Raw genomic sequence first — 18,018 nt, 5'->3', positions numbered from 1 at the left:
TGCATCTATTGTTGTAACACTGTTTGAGTAATTGATAACTGTGTTTCTTCGCAAGAACAGTTAAGTGTTCTGCCACAGGAGAGTTCTGGAAAAGTAACACTGTAATTGCTAACCTGGACAAGTAACACCATTCTCTGGTGTATCAACACTAACATCCTACTGCCAGCCAGGAGACAGGACTGAAATAATTGCCTGCTTATGAACAGAGCTCACTTCTGTGTACAGTATAACAGGTACAGTGGTTCATAAAAAAGGTTACCTTGCTATTCTCTCCAGTACTGTAAGGTTGACTTTACACCACAGGTGAAAATTAAAGTTCCTGGTATGTCAACAGCTGAAGAAAAAAATCTGAAGAAAAAAATCTAAATAGGTTTTTACACGTCTCTACTCCAAAGTGCAACTGTCACAGTAACAGTTTAAAATTAGTAAATAATTAATTCAGTACTGGAGAGTTGTATCCAAAGCAAGTACAAAACAAAGTTAAATTTTTTAAACAATTGCCTAGTCTTTCCTAACTGTTTCTCTAGATTGGAATCTCTAAATAAATTTGACATGGTTACTAGTCTGATGCTAGGACAACTCAGGAACCAAACAACTGGATCAAAGTGGACTAGAAAAGGTACCAGATCAGTCATTACCACTTGCTAGAGGAAACAATTTTCACTTTAAATGACAAATCACACTTCTCATTACAATCGTTCATATAAAAGTAATGAACATCAACTGTGGGGAGGAAGATTTTAAAAACGTAGCAAGTCAAATCTGCCCCAAATTAGATCTTGGTTATATTCATAAAACTGTCATTAAGCTAAAGAAGTATTATGCTCAAAAGAGAGCTTATATAATATGCATTTATCTCTAATTTATATGAATCTGCAATCTCTGTCTGCAGTACTGAACTTCAAATCTCATCATCACCGAAAAGAACATTCTCCAACAGTAATATAGTTAGTAAACAGAAAGTGACTCCAAAAGAAGAGCGTCTTTAAATTGTAAATGCAAACTGTTGCTCACAGAAAAGTGTTATTTGCTACTGAACACATAGATGCTGTACCCTAAAAAGGAACACTAGCAGAACCTGGAATTGTTTTCTTCCCACCACAAAGGATACCAAAACTATAATGCTAAAAATCACCAACCCTATCAGATCCACATCTGCAGAGAAACAACCACATTGAAGAGGAACATCCTACTTAAGACGAAACTTCTACTTCTGGAAATACTTACGTAATGATCGTCGTCTCTTGTTCTTCAACTTTCTTCTTTTATTCATTCCAGCTTTAGATGGAGATTCCTCTTTGGCCTTTGGCTGGCTGGCAACTTTTGATGAGTTCTGCTGGCTGAAGTGTGTGGGTACATGACGGGCAAGTCCTCCCTGAGATGCAAAGCTGGCATTGCACCCACCAACTACACACTAGTGAGAAAAACCAAAAAAAACCCAGAACAACTGTATCAGCATGTTATATGGTACTCATTCATGGGAATTTGACAGATATTTCAGTTTAATTTTTATGGCTCAACCACCAACACACTAAAAGGAAGACAAATTTTTAATGACCATGCAATTTCTAAAACCAGAAATATAATCTGAAATAAATTTCTATCTGAACTTTATAACTCTCAATAATTATTCCATGGTATAATAATTTTTCCTATAATATTCTACTGCATATAACCAACCTCAAACAATGGACCAACAAACTTGTCTGTGAAGGGGAGAGTTCTTCAAAGCATTTATTTTCTGTGGTACATCTCCTTGTCTTTCAAAATACTGCACTATTATTCTGTATGCCTCAACAGCTCTCCAATCTTCTCCATTTGGTAACAGTAACGTTCTCTAACGTCCTCCCTTCTTCTGACAAGGCAGAAGTAAAAAAAATACATCCTTACCCACACTGAATTTCAAATACCTTCTTTTTGTAAATGTTATACAAAGTCAATAAAGTTATCTTACAGTTCCAAAACTTTAACTTCAGTAACTTAAGTCGTATTAACAATTATTTCTACATTTATTTTGAGATGCTATTACTACTTCAGAAGTATTTAAGAAAGTTCTTTAAGAAAATGGACTTTCTCAAACAGAAAAATAAGAAAAGATCCAATAATTAAGCAGAAACACAGAAATCACAAGATATGTGCAACTAAGCTAGTACTGGATACAATCATTATCGGTATTTTTTTAAGTATTTGGTTTATATTTACAACTACTTCATTTGCAAAACGAGTACTTAAATTATACTGTTGGAGGGGAGGCACAAACTCCTCTTGTGCTCTGAGCTTACAAGGGTAATAGAAAAATGATTTTAAGATATACATTCCATCATTGGTTGCAATGAACTGTGTGTCCACACAATCAATTTTTCTTCTGATCCAGGGAACAGTAGTAGGGCAAATGATCTGCCAGTAGCAAAAAAACCATCACCCTCTAAACCATTGGGTATTTCTTCTTCCACATCTGTTCTGATCCTCCCCCTTCTTCTCTTTCTCAGCTCTTTCATCTGTACCTCTCCTCTCTAGCACTTCCCTTCACAGCAAACTGATGAGGCAGCTCAAAAAGAAATCTGGGAATAAGTAGTATTGCAACTATGTATGTAGTGATTGTTTTCTCTGAAGACTAAGGATGAATTCGCAAGCTCTTACAGTAATCTCCCCAAGCCTGCACACGACTGAAATACAAGAAAACAGCAGTGTAACACCACCAGCATATTTTGTCCCTAAAACCCAAGTGTGCTGTTTTCCAGCTGGGGCTGCAAAATTGAAAAGTCTATTTCTGCCTCAAACCTAGCAAATGATTTTCCATGATCATCACAGAACAATATAGGGTCCATGAAGAGAAAAACCTGTTATCCCCAAGGACTTAATACTTGCTATAGGACTAAAAACTTGGATATATATTTCAAGACAGTAAAATCCAAAAAACAGGAGGACATTTTTCACATTTTTATTTCCTTTTTTTAGAAAAAAGGGGGGGGAAAAAACACCTTAAGAGCAAGCTAGGAAAATTTTTTTTAAGTACTGACCTAACTACAAACATTTAATTCCCTGACAAGAACTTCTAGGCTCCTTCACACTGTATTCTTCCCTGCCTCCCTCACTAAAAAGTACCTTAAAAACTGTGAAGATTTTTACCAAAAACCTACCTACGCGTTTTCACCTTGCCCTGTAATTTCCCATGTTCAAACAATAACAGTACTGCATACTTGCACTGTAGTGATTTACAACATAAGAAATGCCAGCACATCTATGAAATCTGAAGCACTCAAGATCCTGATCTTATTTACAGTACAGTAACTCAATGCAGTATTTATTAATTCAAATTATACTGTAGATTAAAATTTACACTTACAGAATCATAGAATGGTTTGGGTTCAAAGTCATCCAGTTCCAACCTCCCTACTGTGTGTAGAGACATCTTCTACTAGATTAAGTTGCTCAAAGCCCCATCCGACCTGATCTTAAACCTGATCCATTTAGTTGTGTTAAAGATGATCAAACTCACAATCAACAGATACAGGTAAAATACACGCATGCATTAGTTAAAATATTTTTTTTACTCTCCAGCTTTTAAGTCCTTGAAATAGCTGTCTTGCCCATAAAAACAGTTTCACAAAACTAAACTAAGCAACTAAATTTAAACTTAGGTTTAACTTTCATTAAGGTGTTCCTGACTTCAGCTTCTAGCTCTTTCTGATCCTACAAACACTGAGAAGAAAAAAATGAGCACAAAAACCCCTCCCCATACTCCGAAGTTCAGTCACAGTGAGAAACTAAACATTCTGTCTTGCCAATGCCTGCTAGAGGTCAAAAATAACCTAAAGTCTTGGTACAGTACATGCACCACCATATTCCAAGTTTATTAAAGCATAATATCAAAAGGCAGTATCTTCTGAAAATAACAGATAAACTTTGTGTCAAGCACACTTCCAAAACTTTTAAAAACATAAATTCATAAGACTTAATTGTATTTCTTGTCAGATGGGAAATACTGTTTTTTGACAAACTGCAGTTTGACTCACAATGTTGTAACATGACTTTTGTCTAGTTGTGTACAAAGGAAACAATCACAGATATTCTACTATACAGATTATCTACGGAAGCTACCACTTACTTTGCTTTCTCTACCCAAGTTTTACTTTCAAAAGCCCCAAACCAGAATCCTTAGATCTTCAATATATGCAACTTGCAACTAGAAATTATTTTTTTCCAGTAAGCCTATTTATAGTTTGCAGCCACTGTATGAAATATTTGCAGAACTCATTACATTCAGATATTGTGTAGTTTGAGACTACCTGATCATGTCATCAAATAATCAACAGTTGATATATCAAAGATGACAAAGAACACCTTTGTAGTAGACAGGAAATAGAAGAGGAGAAAAATCTTACCTGTTCTTTTCTTTTTTTTTTCTCTAAAATAATATATCCAGCAATCCGTTACTAATGGGCAAAGTCTCTTCTCTCCAAAGATAAAAGGAGCAGTTCAGGCTGTCACTTCAGGATCTCTGGACGGTAAGTCACACCAAATCAGCTTCCCACCAGATAATTATACAGATCTAGAGGGCTTCTAATAAATCAAACTCAACTATTACGCACAACTTTAAACCAATCTTCATTTTTCCCCAAAAACCTAAGTCTCAAAATTTTGCATTCAATTTTAAATGATAGATTGGGTCCGGATTGGTGGATATGTTACTTCAAGAGAAAATAAGTCAACACATAAGTTTAATTTCTCCAGTGTACCCATACCCACCATTATTAATGGGCAGTAATCATCAGTGACTTTAACAAACAGGATATAAAAATATCTAGCAATACAGGGTTTTTTTTCTAAGTTCAAAATAACCAAATCTCCTCTTTTTTTTTAATATTCAATGTGTAATTTTTCCAATAAATCTAACAGTAGTATTTTAGACATCTGGATAAACCTTCGTATTGTCTCACCATCTAAGTGTTCAGGCAGAACTCCTTTATGTTTTCTATTTGCATTTGCAGTGGATAGAAGATAATCTGCCAGTACAGTAACAGACATGAATTCTGAATGAGGACTGAAGCTGCTTGGCTGTGTTTTCCATATTTCAAGAAGTGTTACTCTACTGAGAGTCATACCAAATACAGTAATCCCTAATGAATTCTAGAAGTTATAGGTGGCAGAACGAGCACTAAACTTCATTTTTATTATTACTTTCTTCACCCCTTTTAAACAAAGTATGAAAGCCTCCAGTGAACCTGTTTTTGTTATTGAAAGCATTCACCCCACATGAGCAAACCTTTCATGACTAATCTTAAACATTAAGAGCATGCCCACTGGAATCAGTATGGGAAAGCAGTTGGTAGCATACCCACATGGAATCTTATATTTACAGAAGATTGCTATACGCAATTATTTTGCATAAAATCTCCCACTGTTTTGTACTCACTCTACCATTTGTCCTTTCATTCCTAACATTTTGTATTGGGTCACCTAGACTACATTTTAAGAGTTCATTTGATATGTCTTCGAGTAACTGCCAATGCCTTGTACAGCAATAAGACATGGTAAGCAAGTCCTTGGATTTCTTTTTTTTGAGTAACAGAAACCATGCTGGAAAAATGCAGGTTGTCACAGCACATTAACTATTCAAATACTTATTATTTTTAACAGCTGAGTTTAGGACAAGTAAGATAGGATTTCTTCATTCACTTTTTCTCAGCTTGCCAAAGATAGTCACCAGCATCAGTTTTCTAACTCAGCAAATTATTCCTCTAGAACCACCTGTCTACAGGTTCTGAAAGCCTGAAGTTTTAAAGTTGCTGAACCCTTGACAGGACCACCACTGTGATGATACTCCACAACATTCCACCAGTTTCTAAAAAGCTGCAAAATGATGTAATAACAGAACAAAAAAATAATAATGTTTATGATTTTACATTCAGAGTTGAGAGAGAAAAACCTACACAAACATTCTAAATGTCTCCAGAGAAACATAATTACATGCTCTTAGTATACCTATATTAAATGAATGTCTACAATGACATTTAAAAAAAAAAAAAAAAAAAAAAAAAAAGAAGAAAGGATGGCTAGACTCTAACTGCAATAAAATAAGCAAAGAAAACTTCCAGCAGCACAAGGGCAGTGAACCTCAGCTATTAAGAGGAGCAGCATAACTTCAAAAATACCAAACAGTGGCCCAAAGAAGGCTGGTTAAGTTTTCAACTGGAACCATGTTCCATAAGTTGAGTTTGTTAATTTGTTCCTCTTGAGAAGAAAAACAAATCTGGGAAACAGTGCTTATCAAAAGAAGGACTGGAAAAGTATGCTGCTTTGCAGAAATCATGTTTGACTACAGACTGAGAACCAGCTGTAGTGGTAACTGTCTCATTTAATGGACACTTTCTTTGGTGGAGAGACTGGTGGGTGCTCTAGGAAAAGACACTTTTTAGTGATGACGGCCTCAAAAAAACAAGCAAAAAAATCCATCCATGTGTTCCACATGAAACCCAAGACCATCAGTATTAAAAACTTGGAAAAAAGGGAGGGAATAAACAAAAAAGCAATATGATGTCTAAAAGGGAACTGAAGTCCTAAATTCTGCCCCAAAATCTACGCACTTCCCCCCCCCCCCCCCCCCCCTCCCTAGTTCAGATGACTCAGATATAAAATGTATTCTTTTTATGAGCTGGACATATACTACAAGGAAATAGCCCCATATAAAAATGGAGTTAGCATAACAAAGGTCTCAAAAATAAGTATTCATAAGGAAATTTACCTTTTCTGTGACACAGGTATTGCAGTATTAATGCTGAGTGGGATACACTAAACCACACAAATGGAAAAAAAAACAGGAAAAATGTATGAAATTATGAAATAATTTGCCTTTGTAGTTTATAAGCGTGTTCACTTCTGCTACAAATGAACCACACAGTCACATAATTTATTGAAGGGGCAGGTAAATCCACAAAGACCTTTTAATATGAAAGCACAGCAGCTCATTTACAGCTGGATACAGCTTTTAATCAAAAGACAATACCATGTGTATCACAAAAACAGATAACTAAACCCAAAATAGGCAACTACATAAAATGAGTCCACTTGCAAGCAAAAGGGTGACAGGACAGGGACATATCCTTCAACAGAGTAGTTCTAATGCAAAGGAGAGCTTTATATCTGAGACAGTCCACAACTGCCTTTCAATTTAAGAAAACACTTTCTCGTATTTTGACTAGAAATGTAAGAATATAGTAGCCTGCCATATATTTATTACTCTCCTCTGGTCATTATACAATTACAGTGTTCTTTTACCTTTACAAAAGTAAATTTTCCATGCTTTTAATTGTCACTTTCCTAGCTAACATTCTTTGCTTTTCTTAAAAGCATCCTGAACAGCAGTTCAGATGGCAACAGCCAGCTATACTATTTCCATTACCGTCTTTTACAGCTTTCCTGAAAAAGCCTGACATTCATTTATTTTTCAAATAAAAGACTGAATGACTAGATATTTTCAGCAAGTTCTCTAGAATGAAAGATTCCTTCCCTTTATGTTAGAACTCCAGCATATACTCATGAGGCAACAGGAATTTCATTTTTAATTTAGGTTTTGGGAGATATTTTGTCTGCAGTAATCAAGAGGTCCTTAATCCAACTCTGACTTGAAAAAAATCTGGCTTTTCCTAAAAGGTGAGCACAATTAAGACCTATAAGAACAGCTAAATGCACCAAGCAGAAACATTTGGTCTGTTTTTGAATGACTGCCATAAAACAATTAGTAATGGCTGTTCTTAGACCAATCAAGACTAATATCCAACACTAGGTGGTTTTGTATGAGACAGTAGATTTCAAAAGGTTGTAAAAGAAAAGGAGCAAGCGAGGAAAGGGGGTTAGTTAATTAATAGGTTGCTATCACAGACACTTACATACTTGGCTACCTCATGTGAGCCCTGAAGCCTATATTCAGCATAAGTGACAGGGGAACAAAAGATGTTACAAAATTCTACTCAGACCACAATTATGCTTCATTCAAAGACCCCAGGAACAGATTGAGAAATACAGAGATAAAAAACAAACAGAGGGACTAAAGACAACAGTAAGAAAAAATGCTGAAGTGACACACATTGAGCCATGATGATTAACTACTGTAGTCCTAGCCTGTGTTGTTTACCTTAGTATGAGCAGAAAGCACAGAAAATCAGCTGGTGAGGTAACACACATTTAACACAAAATTATTATTATCAGAACTAACTGTTTTAAATTTTAGGGATCCAGCTGTAACCAGCCAAAAAAATGGGATACCAATTTATACTGACTTCACTAGGTAACTCTGACAGACTCAAAAGTACTACTGGTATTTCTGAGCTATGCTCACCTCTTTTAAATGCAACATCTCTAAAATTGAGTTACTTTGATCTAGACCAAGTAAGTAGACAAATTACCCTACTGAAAAGACTTTCCTTCAAGACCAAAGCTTGCTATTATATTTTAGAATATATTTACGATGTATTTTAAGATACATTTTTGTATTTTAAGATATATTTAATTCCAAAATGAGAAGACCTAAGGTAAAAGTTTCCTCTGATGACTAGGTTTGGGGCTTTTTTATTCAGTGATTAGTACTTAAGATTGTTCCAGCAATTGATCTAATCAATCATATCTGCAAATTTTCAGGGATCTAGGATGCTTACACTATGCTTCCAAGAGCATGCTAACCTTATTCCTTCAAGCAAAAGGTAGGATAACCTCAACAGCAAGCTTCCTGTTGTTATTCACTCAGAAATTTTCACACTAAACTACACAGTTCAGTATGGAAAAAGAGACTAACCTTTATTAAAACACCTTTTCACATGCAAATGCACTATTTTTACTCTCTAGGTTTTGCATTTAGTTTTGTTTTCTGTCATAACTACTGTTATAGGCTATACAGAGTAGTTACTTCTGGAAGACATCACTGTAACAGAAAAGTATTTCTTAGTAATAAAGCTGCCTTAAAACAAAAAAACCCAAACAAACAAAAAAGAAAAAAAAATAATTAAGATATTACCTGCGAAGAAAAGAGAGCAGAGGGAAGTGGAGAAACAGTGACGAAAACTTGGTGGGGTTGGAGGGTGTGGTAGAAGAAGACACAAAATACTACCTAAACTTAAAAACAAACCCTAATTCATTTTTATATCCTACATGGAAGGAGAACTTCAGTCTGAAGTAGTGTGGGTGGGACTTACCATCAAGTGATCCAGGACTGACAGCTATGAACTGCCCCAACTGTATCCATAAGAGGATGAAGCAACTCATTAATAACGGATTGGTGGATATGGGAATGATAAACACTACTATACCTAGAATTGCAGGTACAGATTAGGGGGAGAAAGAAAGAGAAAGTTAGAAAATACTATGTAGGAAATACAGTCAGCTCAACGGTCCTGCATTCCTGATTTCCTTATTATTCTCAGAGAGGTTAACCATACATAGCCACTGACTGTGTTTCAACGGAATTTTGTTAACAAAAGCAGCTCTTACTCAAGCACAGAATGCGCACTATCAGGCACGACCCAGTTTAATGCCGAAGTGTAAAGCATGAGGCAGAACATCTCTGTTACAGTGTCAGCAGCTCAACTGGAAAATACACAAAAAGCTTCAGCACTATTAGTTTTACACTTCCCTACCATTTACAGACTGAAAGAAACAGGGACAGAGAAGCAATCTTGACCTATTTTCGTAACAGAACAGGACCTCTGGGCACTATTATTGCAAAGACGAAGGCTTACCTCACTGGATACTTTTTAAGAAATCCTCCTGTGATGACATTTTTCAATGAATGTATTATATCAGGAAAAATAAATATGATCACTCTTAAATAAGGGATGACATACCTTACAACGAACCTTACCTTGAAAGGTTTGTCCCCACTGTGTGTCAGCATATGCCTCTGCAACCAACTTTGACTTGTTGAAGGTGTATTATATACTTTGCAACTTTTCCACAAGCAAACAAATACCTAATAGAGTAAAAATGTGGTAAGTTTACACAAGTCAAAAGAAAATAGTAAAAAAAACAGAATAGCAAAGAAGCCTGTTTTCACAATACAAAGAACTTGAAAGAATTTTGAACAACCACCACTCATTTTGCAACACTTCTCATATCTCACCAAGGAAAAGAAAATTACAGCCAGAAGTATTGAAAAAAGCAGCCCACTGGAATAAAACATCAAAAAACTGATGCTCCTGCAAACAAACACAATCAAGAGCCACAGCATCCAGTGTAAAGCGTTTGAGTTTGCACTCATTATCTGTATCCACCAGATAGAGAAAGAACTTTTTACAATTACAAGTTTACATTTTGTGGGTAGCAGATATAGAAATAAAATAATTTACTCTCATAAGCAATTAATAACTTTATTCTTTGAGCACGAAAAAGTAAAAATTGAATTACAATATAGTTGTTTAGATACCAATTTTTATGTTATGGAATGCTGGATACCTCTAGTTAGGGCCTTATACTTAATTCCTGATGAAGAAAGTTACAATTTCTCATAGGATTAAAAATCTAGGTATGTTCTATGATTGCAGTGTACAGATCAGTCACATGCACAATACTGTATTAAGGGGAGTAGAACTTACTCATGCTGCTTTTCTCTCTCCTCTCAATGTGTCTATCTATAACCGAGCAAGTAAAAAAGCTCAATGAACTTGCCTTTCATTAGAATTTCCTCAATAGGTCTGTGTGTGAAGGAGGTATAGCCCTAATTTGTAGCAGCAAAATACAGTCCCCAGGAATAGCATTGTCCATAATACAGGTTTTCATAACTGCAGGAAACTAACTGGATTTGAGTTTCTTATTCTGTTTTGGAGATTAAAAAAAAAAAAAAAAAAATCAAAAATCAATCTTCAAAAGATTGTATTTTCAAAACAAAAGAGCAGCCACAGGAGTGCTGCGTACTTCCTGTACAATATATAAGCCAGCTTACTAATAAAAAGCTGGAAAACTCTGCATGTCTGTATGACTGAACCAGACACATAAAGCCCAACCCTCTGAACCTTTGGTGTCTGCTGCTCCGCAGTTTTGAGAGCCCCTGAAGCCACAGAATTAGAATTTCTGAGATTCCTGGCTCTGCAACAGCTCCATAACTGTCCTAATAGTTCCATCAGCAACTGCAGACTGCATGGCACTGAGGAAAGGAATATTACTACGAAGTTACAGATTGTAGAAATGCAATTCTGCCAAAAACCAAGCACTTGGTCTTACAACAACCCATCAGAAGCGCAGAGAAGGCTTCTTTGGAACTCGTCAAAAGGCTGAATACAAAATATTTCTGAAAAAATAGTTTTGGGAAGTAACACTACCTTGTCAGAAAGTTTCCTGAGCTCTTCATGAATCTATCTAGTTTAGTTTGAAGCCATTATCTCAGCATTAGCTTGAATATACATTTTACCATACAAGGATGCTTATCATATCGCTTTTAAGTTCTCAATAGGCAGTTACTACTCCTACTTTTCTTCAAATTTATGGTAATTGCAGTTAATATCTGAAATCCAATCAAAACCACAACATAATTTCTAACATCACTTAAACACCTCACCAGCAGGTGGCAGACAAATCCTTGAAACCAAACAGCCAAAATCAGTCCCCTTCTATAACATCAAGTTGAACTTCTCAAAAAAATAAACCAACTCCAGTAACAGGATAAAAAGCATGAACACTGCAACAGTTGTTAGACACTTGGTACTTCCAACCACCTCCTCTTTCAGAAAGACAAACAGTCAAACATTTTCTAAATAAAAATATACACAAATTATGTCACATGGAATGTAAGTGAACAGAAATACAATCAAAAAAAAAAAAAAGACTGAAAAATCTTCCAGTCCCTTTTTAAGAAAGGAAAAGGGGTCATGGATGGTATAAGAAAGATCCTTAGAATGCAGTTATGTGAAGCCCACAGGATACCAATATACCTCATTCATTTTATTGTTTCATACAGAATTCATATAGTATTTCTATAAACCTATGAACAGAACTACAGAAATCATCTCATGGGTGTCTAAGAAACCGACTCACTGGGTGGATGATTCTGCCTAGAGCTTGGACTGAAAAAAGTCACCAAATATGAAGATGAAAGTTCAATCACAGAAAAAAACATTAGCTAAACACAACCAGTCACAGCTGTCTCAGTGAGACAGTCATATAAATAAAATGCTACTTTGCCTTACTTGAAATAATGTATTAATTATTATTAACTTATTAATAGACAAAGTGTAATGGCCTAACATTTTACTTCCAGAGAATGAGACAGGACCAAAAGTCAAAAGATAATGACTATTCTAAGTTAAGATTTGATATTAGCTCTCCGAGAAATTAAAGAGCTATGATATACAGCACCAAAAGCAGGCAGACTGCTTGTGTTCAATGTAAACGTAGTTTACATGACATATTCCAGGCATTAAAGGTAATATGGGGTGTGTGTGTGTGCGTGTAGGTAGTTAAGTACAGAATTGAAATTACTGGATGATGTTTTGAAACATTAAAATTGTGAGACCAACAGAAATTTCATCATTTGACCAGAGATTATACTGAAATACACATGGTTATATATTCACTTCAATTTAAAAAAAATACTAGATGCAATCACAGCATCGAAGGTATACTTGCCATCAGAACTACAGAGAGTGCTGTTTTGGTAAGACTTTGTACTGTCAAGTCAACAAGTCTTATAGCTTTCCTATTATACATTCTGTATATATTTGACCTCTAATGAGATCCATTCATAAAAATAATCGAGATATGACTTCACCTGAGTTCACATGCAGTAACATGTACACTAATATTTTTTAAAAAAAGAATTCCAAATATAAGCACTTAAAGATGTATCAACAGCTTCAGTATGTTGAGAAGGTAGCACATTATCAAAAACCTGATAGCCTCAAACTATTAATCAGAAGGAACTTACTACATTCTTAAAGTTAGGCATTCAATTAAAAACACAGAATACCAAATCAAGGGAACTATGCAAAAGACAACAGCTGAATGTCTAATAACAGACTGTTGAAGGCCCAAGCTTAGTTGCCACTAGTTATGAAAGTGATACTTTAAAACATAATTTGCTGCTGTCATTAAAGAGTAAAATACTGGCAACTAAGAACAGAAAAAGAACACAAAAAGTAACACCAACCCCTCCTCGTTGACCATCCACATGTATGGAGCGAATGTGATCTGCCAAGTCTGGGCTGGAACTGAAGCAGGCATGGCAGTGGTCCCAACAACAGTTATAAGCAATGCTTTTTGCAGAGGAGGCAGTAACTCCTTGTCCATTCATCATAACTGGAGTTGAACGTCCACTGGAGATTGTGCTGTCTACATCCATAATAGTGCTGCTTATGCTGTAAGACAAAATTAAAAAGACAATTTATATTTGTTGCATGATAACAGAACAAATAAAAATTGTAGCTCTTTAGGGTTTTGTTTCAGATATCTTTATACAGGTTGAAAACAAAATCTTACACAAACTTACTATTAACTGTGGTTCATCACTAACTATAATAAATGTAGAGTTGGGAAATGGCTACCATTACTCAACAGTATAACTTCTTCTGGACACTAACACCAAAAGGGAGGAATGGAAAACTCTCCCGTTCACTAACTTGTCAGAAAATTAACTCTCATGTGATTAACAAAGTAATTTTTAAGCTACATTAAAAAGCCATTCATTATTCTTATTTCCCAGGACAGAAGGAAAAAAAAAAGGCATTCTGGATCAGACCAGAGATATATCTAGCCCAGCATCCACTGCTAACACTAGGATCCTTAAAAAGAACACAGCACTTCTACGGAAGGTTTAAGGTACTACCACACTTGCCACACCACAGTGTACATCACATGTATAGTCTAAACTGACAGGTTTTGTTCTGTTTATTTTAAACTTTCCAGAGAAGCCAGAAGCAGCAGTGGGACTATGTGGCCAGCAGGGGTCATTTTCATCAGCCGTTCTGCTCTGTATCTGGCCAAATACAGAGCCAAGTATCAAACTGGACCAGAAGAAAATTGCAGTGTGCTCTTTCCGTATATAAGCAAAAGGTATGGAGACAGATGGATGTTCTTCCTGGATAAACATTAAATAGCTACTGATACACCATTTTTTACCTCGTGAACCTGTTCGCTGCCTTTCAGCACCTTTTATGTTTTTGGCTTCCACAAAGCCACAACATTACAGAACAGCTCACCTTTCAAAAGATCAGGCGGTCAAATCTCCTGCTGAAACAGGAGCAACTGAGATCAGACTGCTTGTAGTCTTGTCCAATTGAGTTGTTAATGAGTGTTTTCAAAGGTTGAAGTTTCTGCTATCTTTCTGAACAATTTTCCCAGTGTCTGATTAACCTCACTGTAAGGGAGGGGGAAAATTTCCAAACATCTCATCAGAATTTTCAGTGTTGCAACTTCTGTCTGTTGCCTCTCATCCTTGGCAGCTGTATGATTGAGAAGACTGTCTCCTCCTTTGCTAAATCTCCCTATCAAGTCACTGAAAACAGCAATAACCCTGTCCTTCTTATCCTAAAACTGAAGAAACCCAATCTCTCAGCCTTGCCATGTACAGCATTTGCTTCAGCCTTCTAACCATCTTGGAGACCCTCCATTGGATCCTCTCCAGTATGCAAGTATCTGGGATGAATCCCAAACCAGACACAGTAATCCAGACATAGTCTTAATGGTGCCAAGTAGAGGTGAAGAATCTCTTCTACTGACCATATAGATACACTTATGCTAATTAACACAGCCCAGTATGCAACAGTAAATTTTACAGAGGTATCTTTTCATATTCTTCTGAGCAAAGTGCAAGGGGAAAAGAAATCTGATTACTTTAAAGAACAAAAATATTTTCCTATTCATCTTTACATAATATTTACTATAACTTTTATCATATCCCTTTTCTCGCCCACCTCTTGCATATAGTTTCTATGCTAAAGTATTCTGCTTTTAAAGGTATAGGTGCTGTTTCATATTTTTGACCATCACTGTTTACATACTTATTAGTGTTATTACACATTGAGATAGATGAAACAAAAACTACACCATTATTCAAAACTTGCAGATATCATTAGCATGTTTGCTCTTTTGCTCCAAAAGCCTTTACCAGCAATTTCTCACAATATCTGTATCTTTTTTAATCACTACTGTGCTAGCAGTTTTTTCCTGTGATAGATATTAAAATCATCATAGATATTTGCTCTGTTTAGATTTACTCCCCTCATCCACCATGGGAATTCCCTTGCATTTATCAATTTTAAAATGTCTATCCTTAGTCAAAATAACAAATTTCCTTCAACACTGCTTTCCAGTTAAGCTTTAGTTTTAACTACTCTGAGTAATATAGTTTTATGAGCAAACTCTGATCTGAGAGATATCAGCAAGATAACATTTATGAAAATGGTGACTACCATATCCCAAGCGCAGATCCCTTAAAACATCTTCCAACTCATTAGTCTACCCCATTGTTAAAACTGACCAATTATTTTTAGGCCTTTGTTTTCAAAGTTAAAGAGAAAGTTTTAGAGACTTTTTCAACAGTGTTTTTGCTTTAATAAAAGCATATCAAATATATATATTCCTAGATGTCATATAAATACCACATGCCTTTTGTTGTCATACGGGCTCTTTGCTGCTACACAGCATTTTTCCATGTGCCTACTATTATTTTCTTTACTTTTCTATACCCGGAACACACACAGCTTTCTATGATCTCTCCCCACCTTCCCTTTCCCCCCCACTCCACAAGTACTCTTGGTTCCTTTCATGACATATAAGCTCACAATCTGCAACTAACAAATAAAATAAAAAGTGGCCAACAGAACCCTACAGACACAGGTTTGAATCTGTTCCATATTGCTGCCTTTCTCAAAAAGCTTATTTTATATTCACTGAAAACTTAAAAAAAAAAAGCAACTAGCACTGAGCTGAAGCTACCAGTCCCCCAACAGCATTAACTGCCACTAACTACAGCTACTGGTAATAGTAGTTTAGGATCCCTCGAGGAAACTGTGAGAAGCTTTAAGTGTTGCAAACAATCCCAATTTTTCCACCATGCCAGGCCCACAATAGATGCAACTAGGGGACTGACATCCCCTCCTTCCTCAGCTGATGCCTAAGCCAAAAATTATCCCCAAAAGTAAAATCTGTAAAACTGTGCTATGAAAGCAGTTTACCAATAGAATGATAGAAAGTTTACCAATAGTACGACAGAATTAAATAAATAATTACACATGACCCCACACACATCTGAGTTTCAGTTATCCAAATACAGTTTTCTCAAAATCAGTACTTAGAATTAGGTTTGAACGCATACATGATGGCATGTAGCCTGACCGTTTCCGTTGCATGCAGTAATGGTGTACAGATTGGTAGTTCCAAAGGGAAGTTATTTGACCAAGGACGGCAAAGCACTGCAGATACAGCACTCCCGCTACAGCTGCCTCAGACCATTTCCTGGGATAGGTAACCCTGACCTTCTCACAATGGAAAGATCCCGAAGTACAGTACTTTATAAATACTTTAGGTGTGGTGGTGCAACTCCTGCCAGGCCCCCGGGGCCACATACCAGCCTGGGGAGATAATTACTGCTGATGGCAGTAAACAAAGAGTTAAGACGCCCCTTTGAGGAGCCTGGCTCGGCCTTCCTCATCACTTGGGAAGGGTTATAACAGCCCATCACCTCCTACCGACCTGGGAGAACAGTAACAGAACTGCACACTCATCTACTTCTTGGCAACTGGCCAGAACACCTCACTGTCCGAGGTGACAAAAGTCAATTATCTTGGACCCTATAAACAGGTGCCCCAAAGTGAGACCCTTTGAGCTCTCCTGGATGCAGCAGGCCTGTGACCAACATTTCCTCTGAGCTGGGATGCCCCCCAGACATTAACTCCTTGAGGGACCGTCCACTGACAGAGCCGACAGAAGGCCAAGCCAAAGCTGACCCGTTATTATCGCCCGTTGAGGAATGTCAAGGCATTGTGAGTATTCACTCTGAACTCCAGAAGGAAATTTTAACTTGGCGCTAGCTTCTCCCTCACCCACCCACTCTCTGCTTACCGATGTGTTTAGGTATACACAGTTATTCTCACAAGTGTGGGGACATACATATTTTACTGGATCCAAATACTTTGTGTGACTGTATGTTTTGTATTTGAACACGTATGTATATTACGTATAGATTTACCATATAGTAAGTTAGTGTGAATCTTGTCATCTTCGAATCTGTAGTTAAGTCACTATTTCAATCATAACATATTTTATCGAATTATTTTGCAAACCTTTAAACTGGTTAATGATTAAGTACTGCTAGTCATTAATAAATCTTGATTTGCTAAGTCGTTATCATATTAATAATTTAATCCACAACACTAGGATCTTAAACTTCCAAGCTGTTTACAGTCAGTCTAAGTTTCTACATACACTGACAGCATTAGTACCATTCTCAAAAACTTCACAAATAGGCATAAGCAAACTTCTGACTAGGAAGAGGTATGGTGCTGGTGACAAGGATAGACTTTGAAGGGGTATTTAGCATAGTTGTCTCAAGGGTCCCCTGGTTTTACAGCCTGGTCTAAAGCAGGAAAGCAATGAGAAAACATAACGCAGAATGAGTTCTGTGAAAGAATCAGGGGAAGAAGTACACACTCATGCAGATGTGTGTGGTTTCTCTGGTTCACAGGCATGTAATCTGGTTAATTTCTCTAAGCAGAGATGAAAAAACACTCAAATTGATGAGCCCGTAGCATATTATTTCATACTGCAAATGCAATGCAGCACACCTTGACCACCTTATGACAGAAAAATCACAGGGCTCTAATTTTTTTTTTTTTTTTCTTAAATACATGCTATCCTACCTGTAGGAAATTACTTGTGTTTTTGGAGAAAAATGTAAGTCAACAAGTAATACTGATCCAACAAAAGATATTCAATGACATGAGAAACCCACAACACTTAGAAAGTTAGTTATTTAGTTATAGTAATGTAAATGTTTGCATGGTTTGGTTCTAACCAAGTGTTTGCTAAGAGTTAACAGAT

At 36.4% G+C, this 18,018-nt stretch overlaps 1 protein-coding gene across 2 annotated transcripts in view; it reads right to left on the bottom strand.

Annotated features, from left to right (window-relative positions):
• The window catches only part of AEBP2 (AE binding protein 2), a 56,884-nt gene that overhangs the window by 23,715 nt on the left and 15,151 nt on the right, over positions 1-18,018 (bottom strand). For both annotated transcript variants that reach the window (XM_074902238.1, XM_074902239.1), the window contains exons 2-4: positions 13,130-13,337; positions 9,854-9,961; positions 1,228-1,414 (exon numbers count right to left, since the gene is read on the bottom strand). In XM_074902238.1, the coding sequence (XP_074758339.1) occupies positions 1,228-1,414; positions 9,854-9,961; positions 13,130-13,337 (503 nt within the window). The remainder of the gene's footprint in view (positions 1-1,227; positions 1,415-9,853; positions 9,962-13,129; positions 13,338-18,018) is intronic.

Source organism: Athene noctua, chromosome 3 (assembly GCF_965140245.1).
Source record: "Athene noctua chromosome 3, bAthNoc1.hap1.1, whole genome shotgun sequence".
Lineage (NCBI taxonomy): Eukaryota > Metazoa > Chordata > Aves > Strigiformes > Strigidae > Athene > Athene noctua.
The sequence above is the reverse complement of the archived record's forward strand: the minus strand, read 5'-3'. Positions and strand labels throughout refer to the sequence as shown.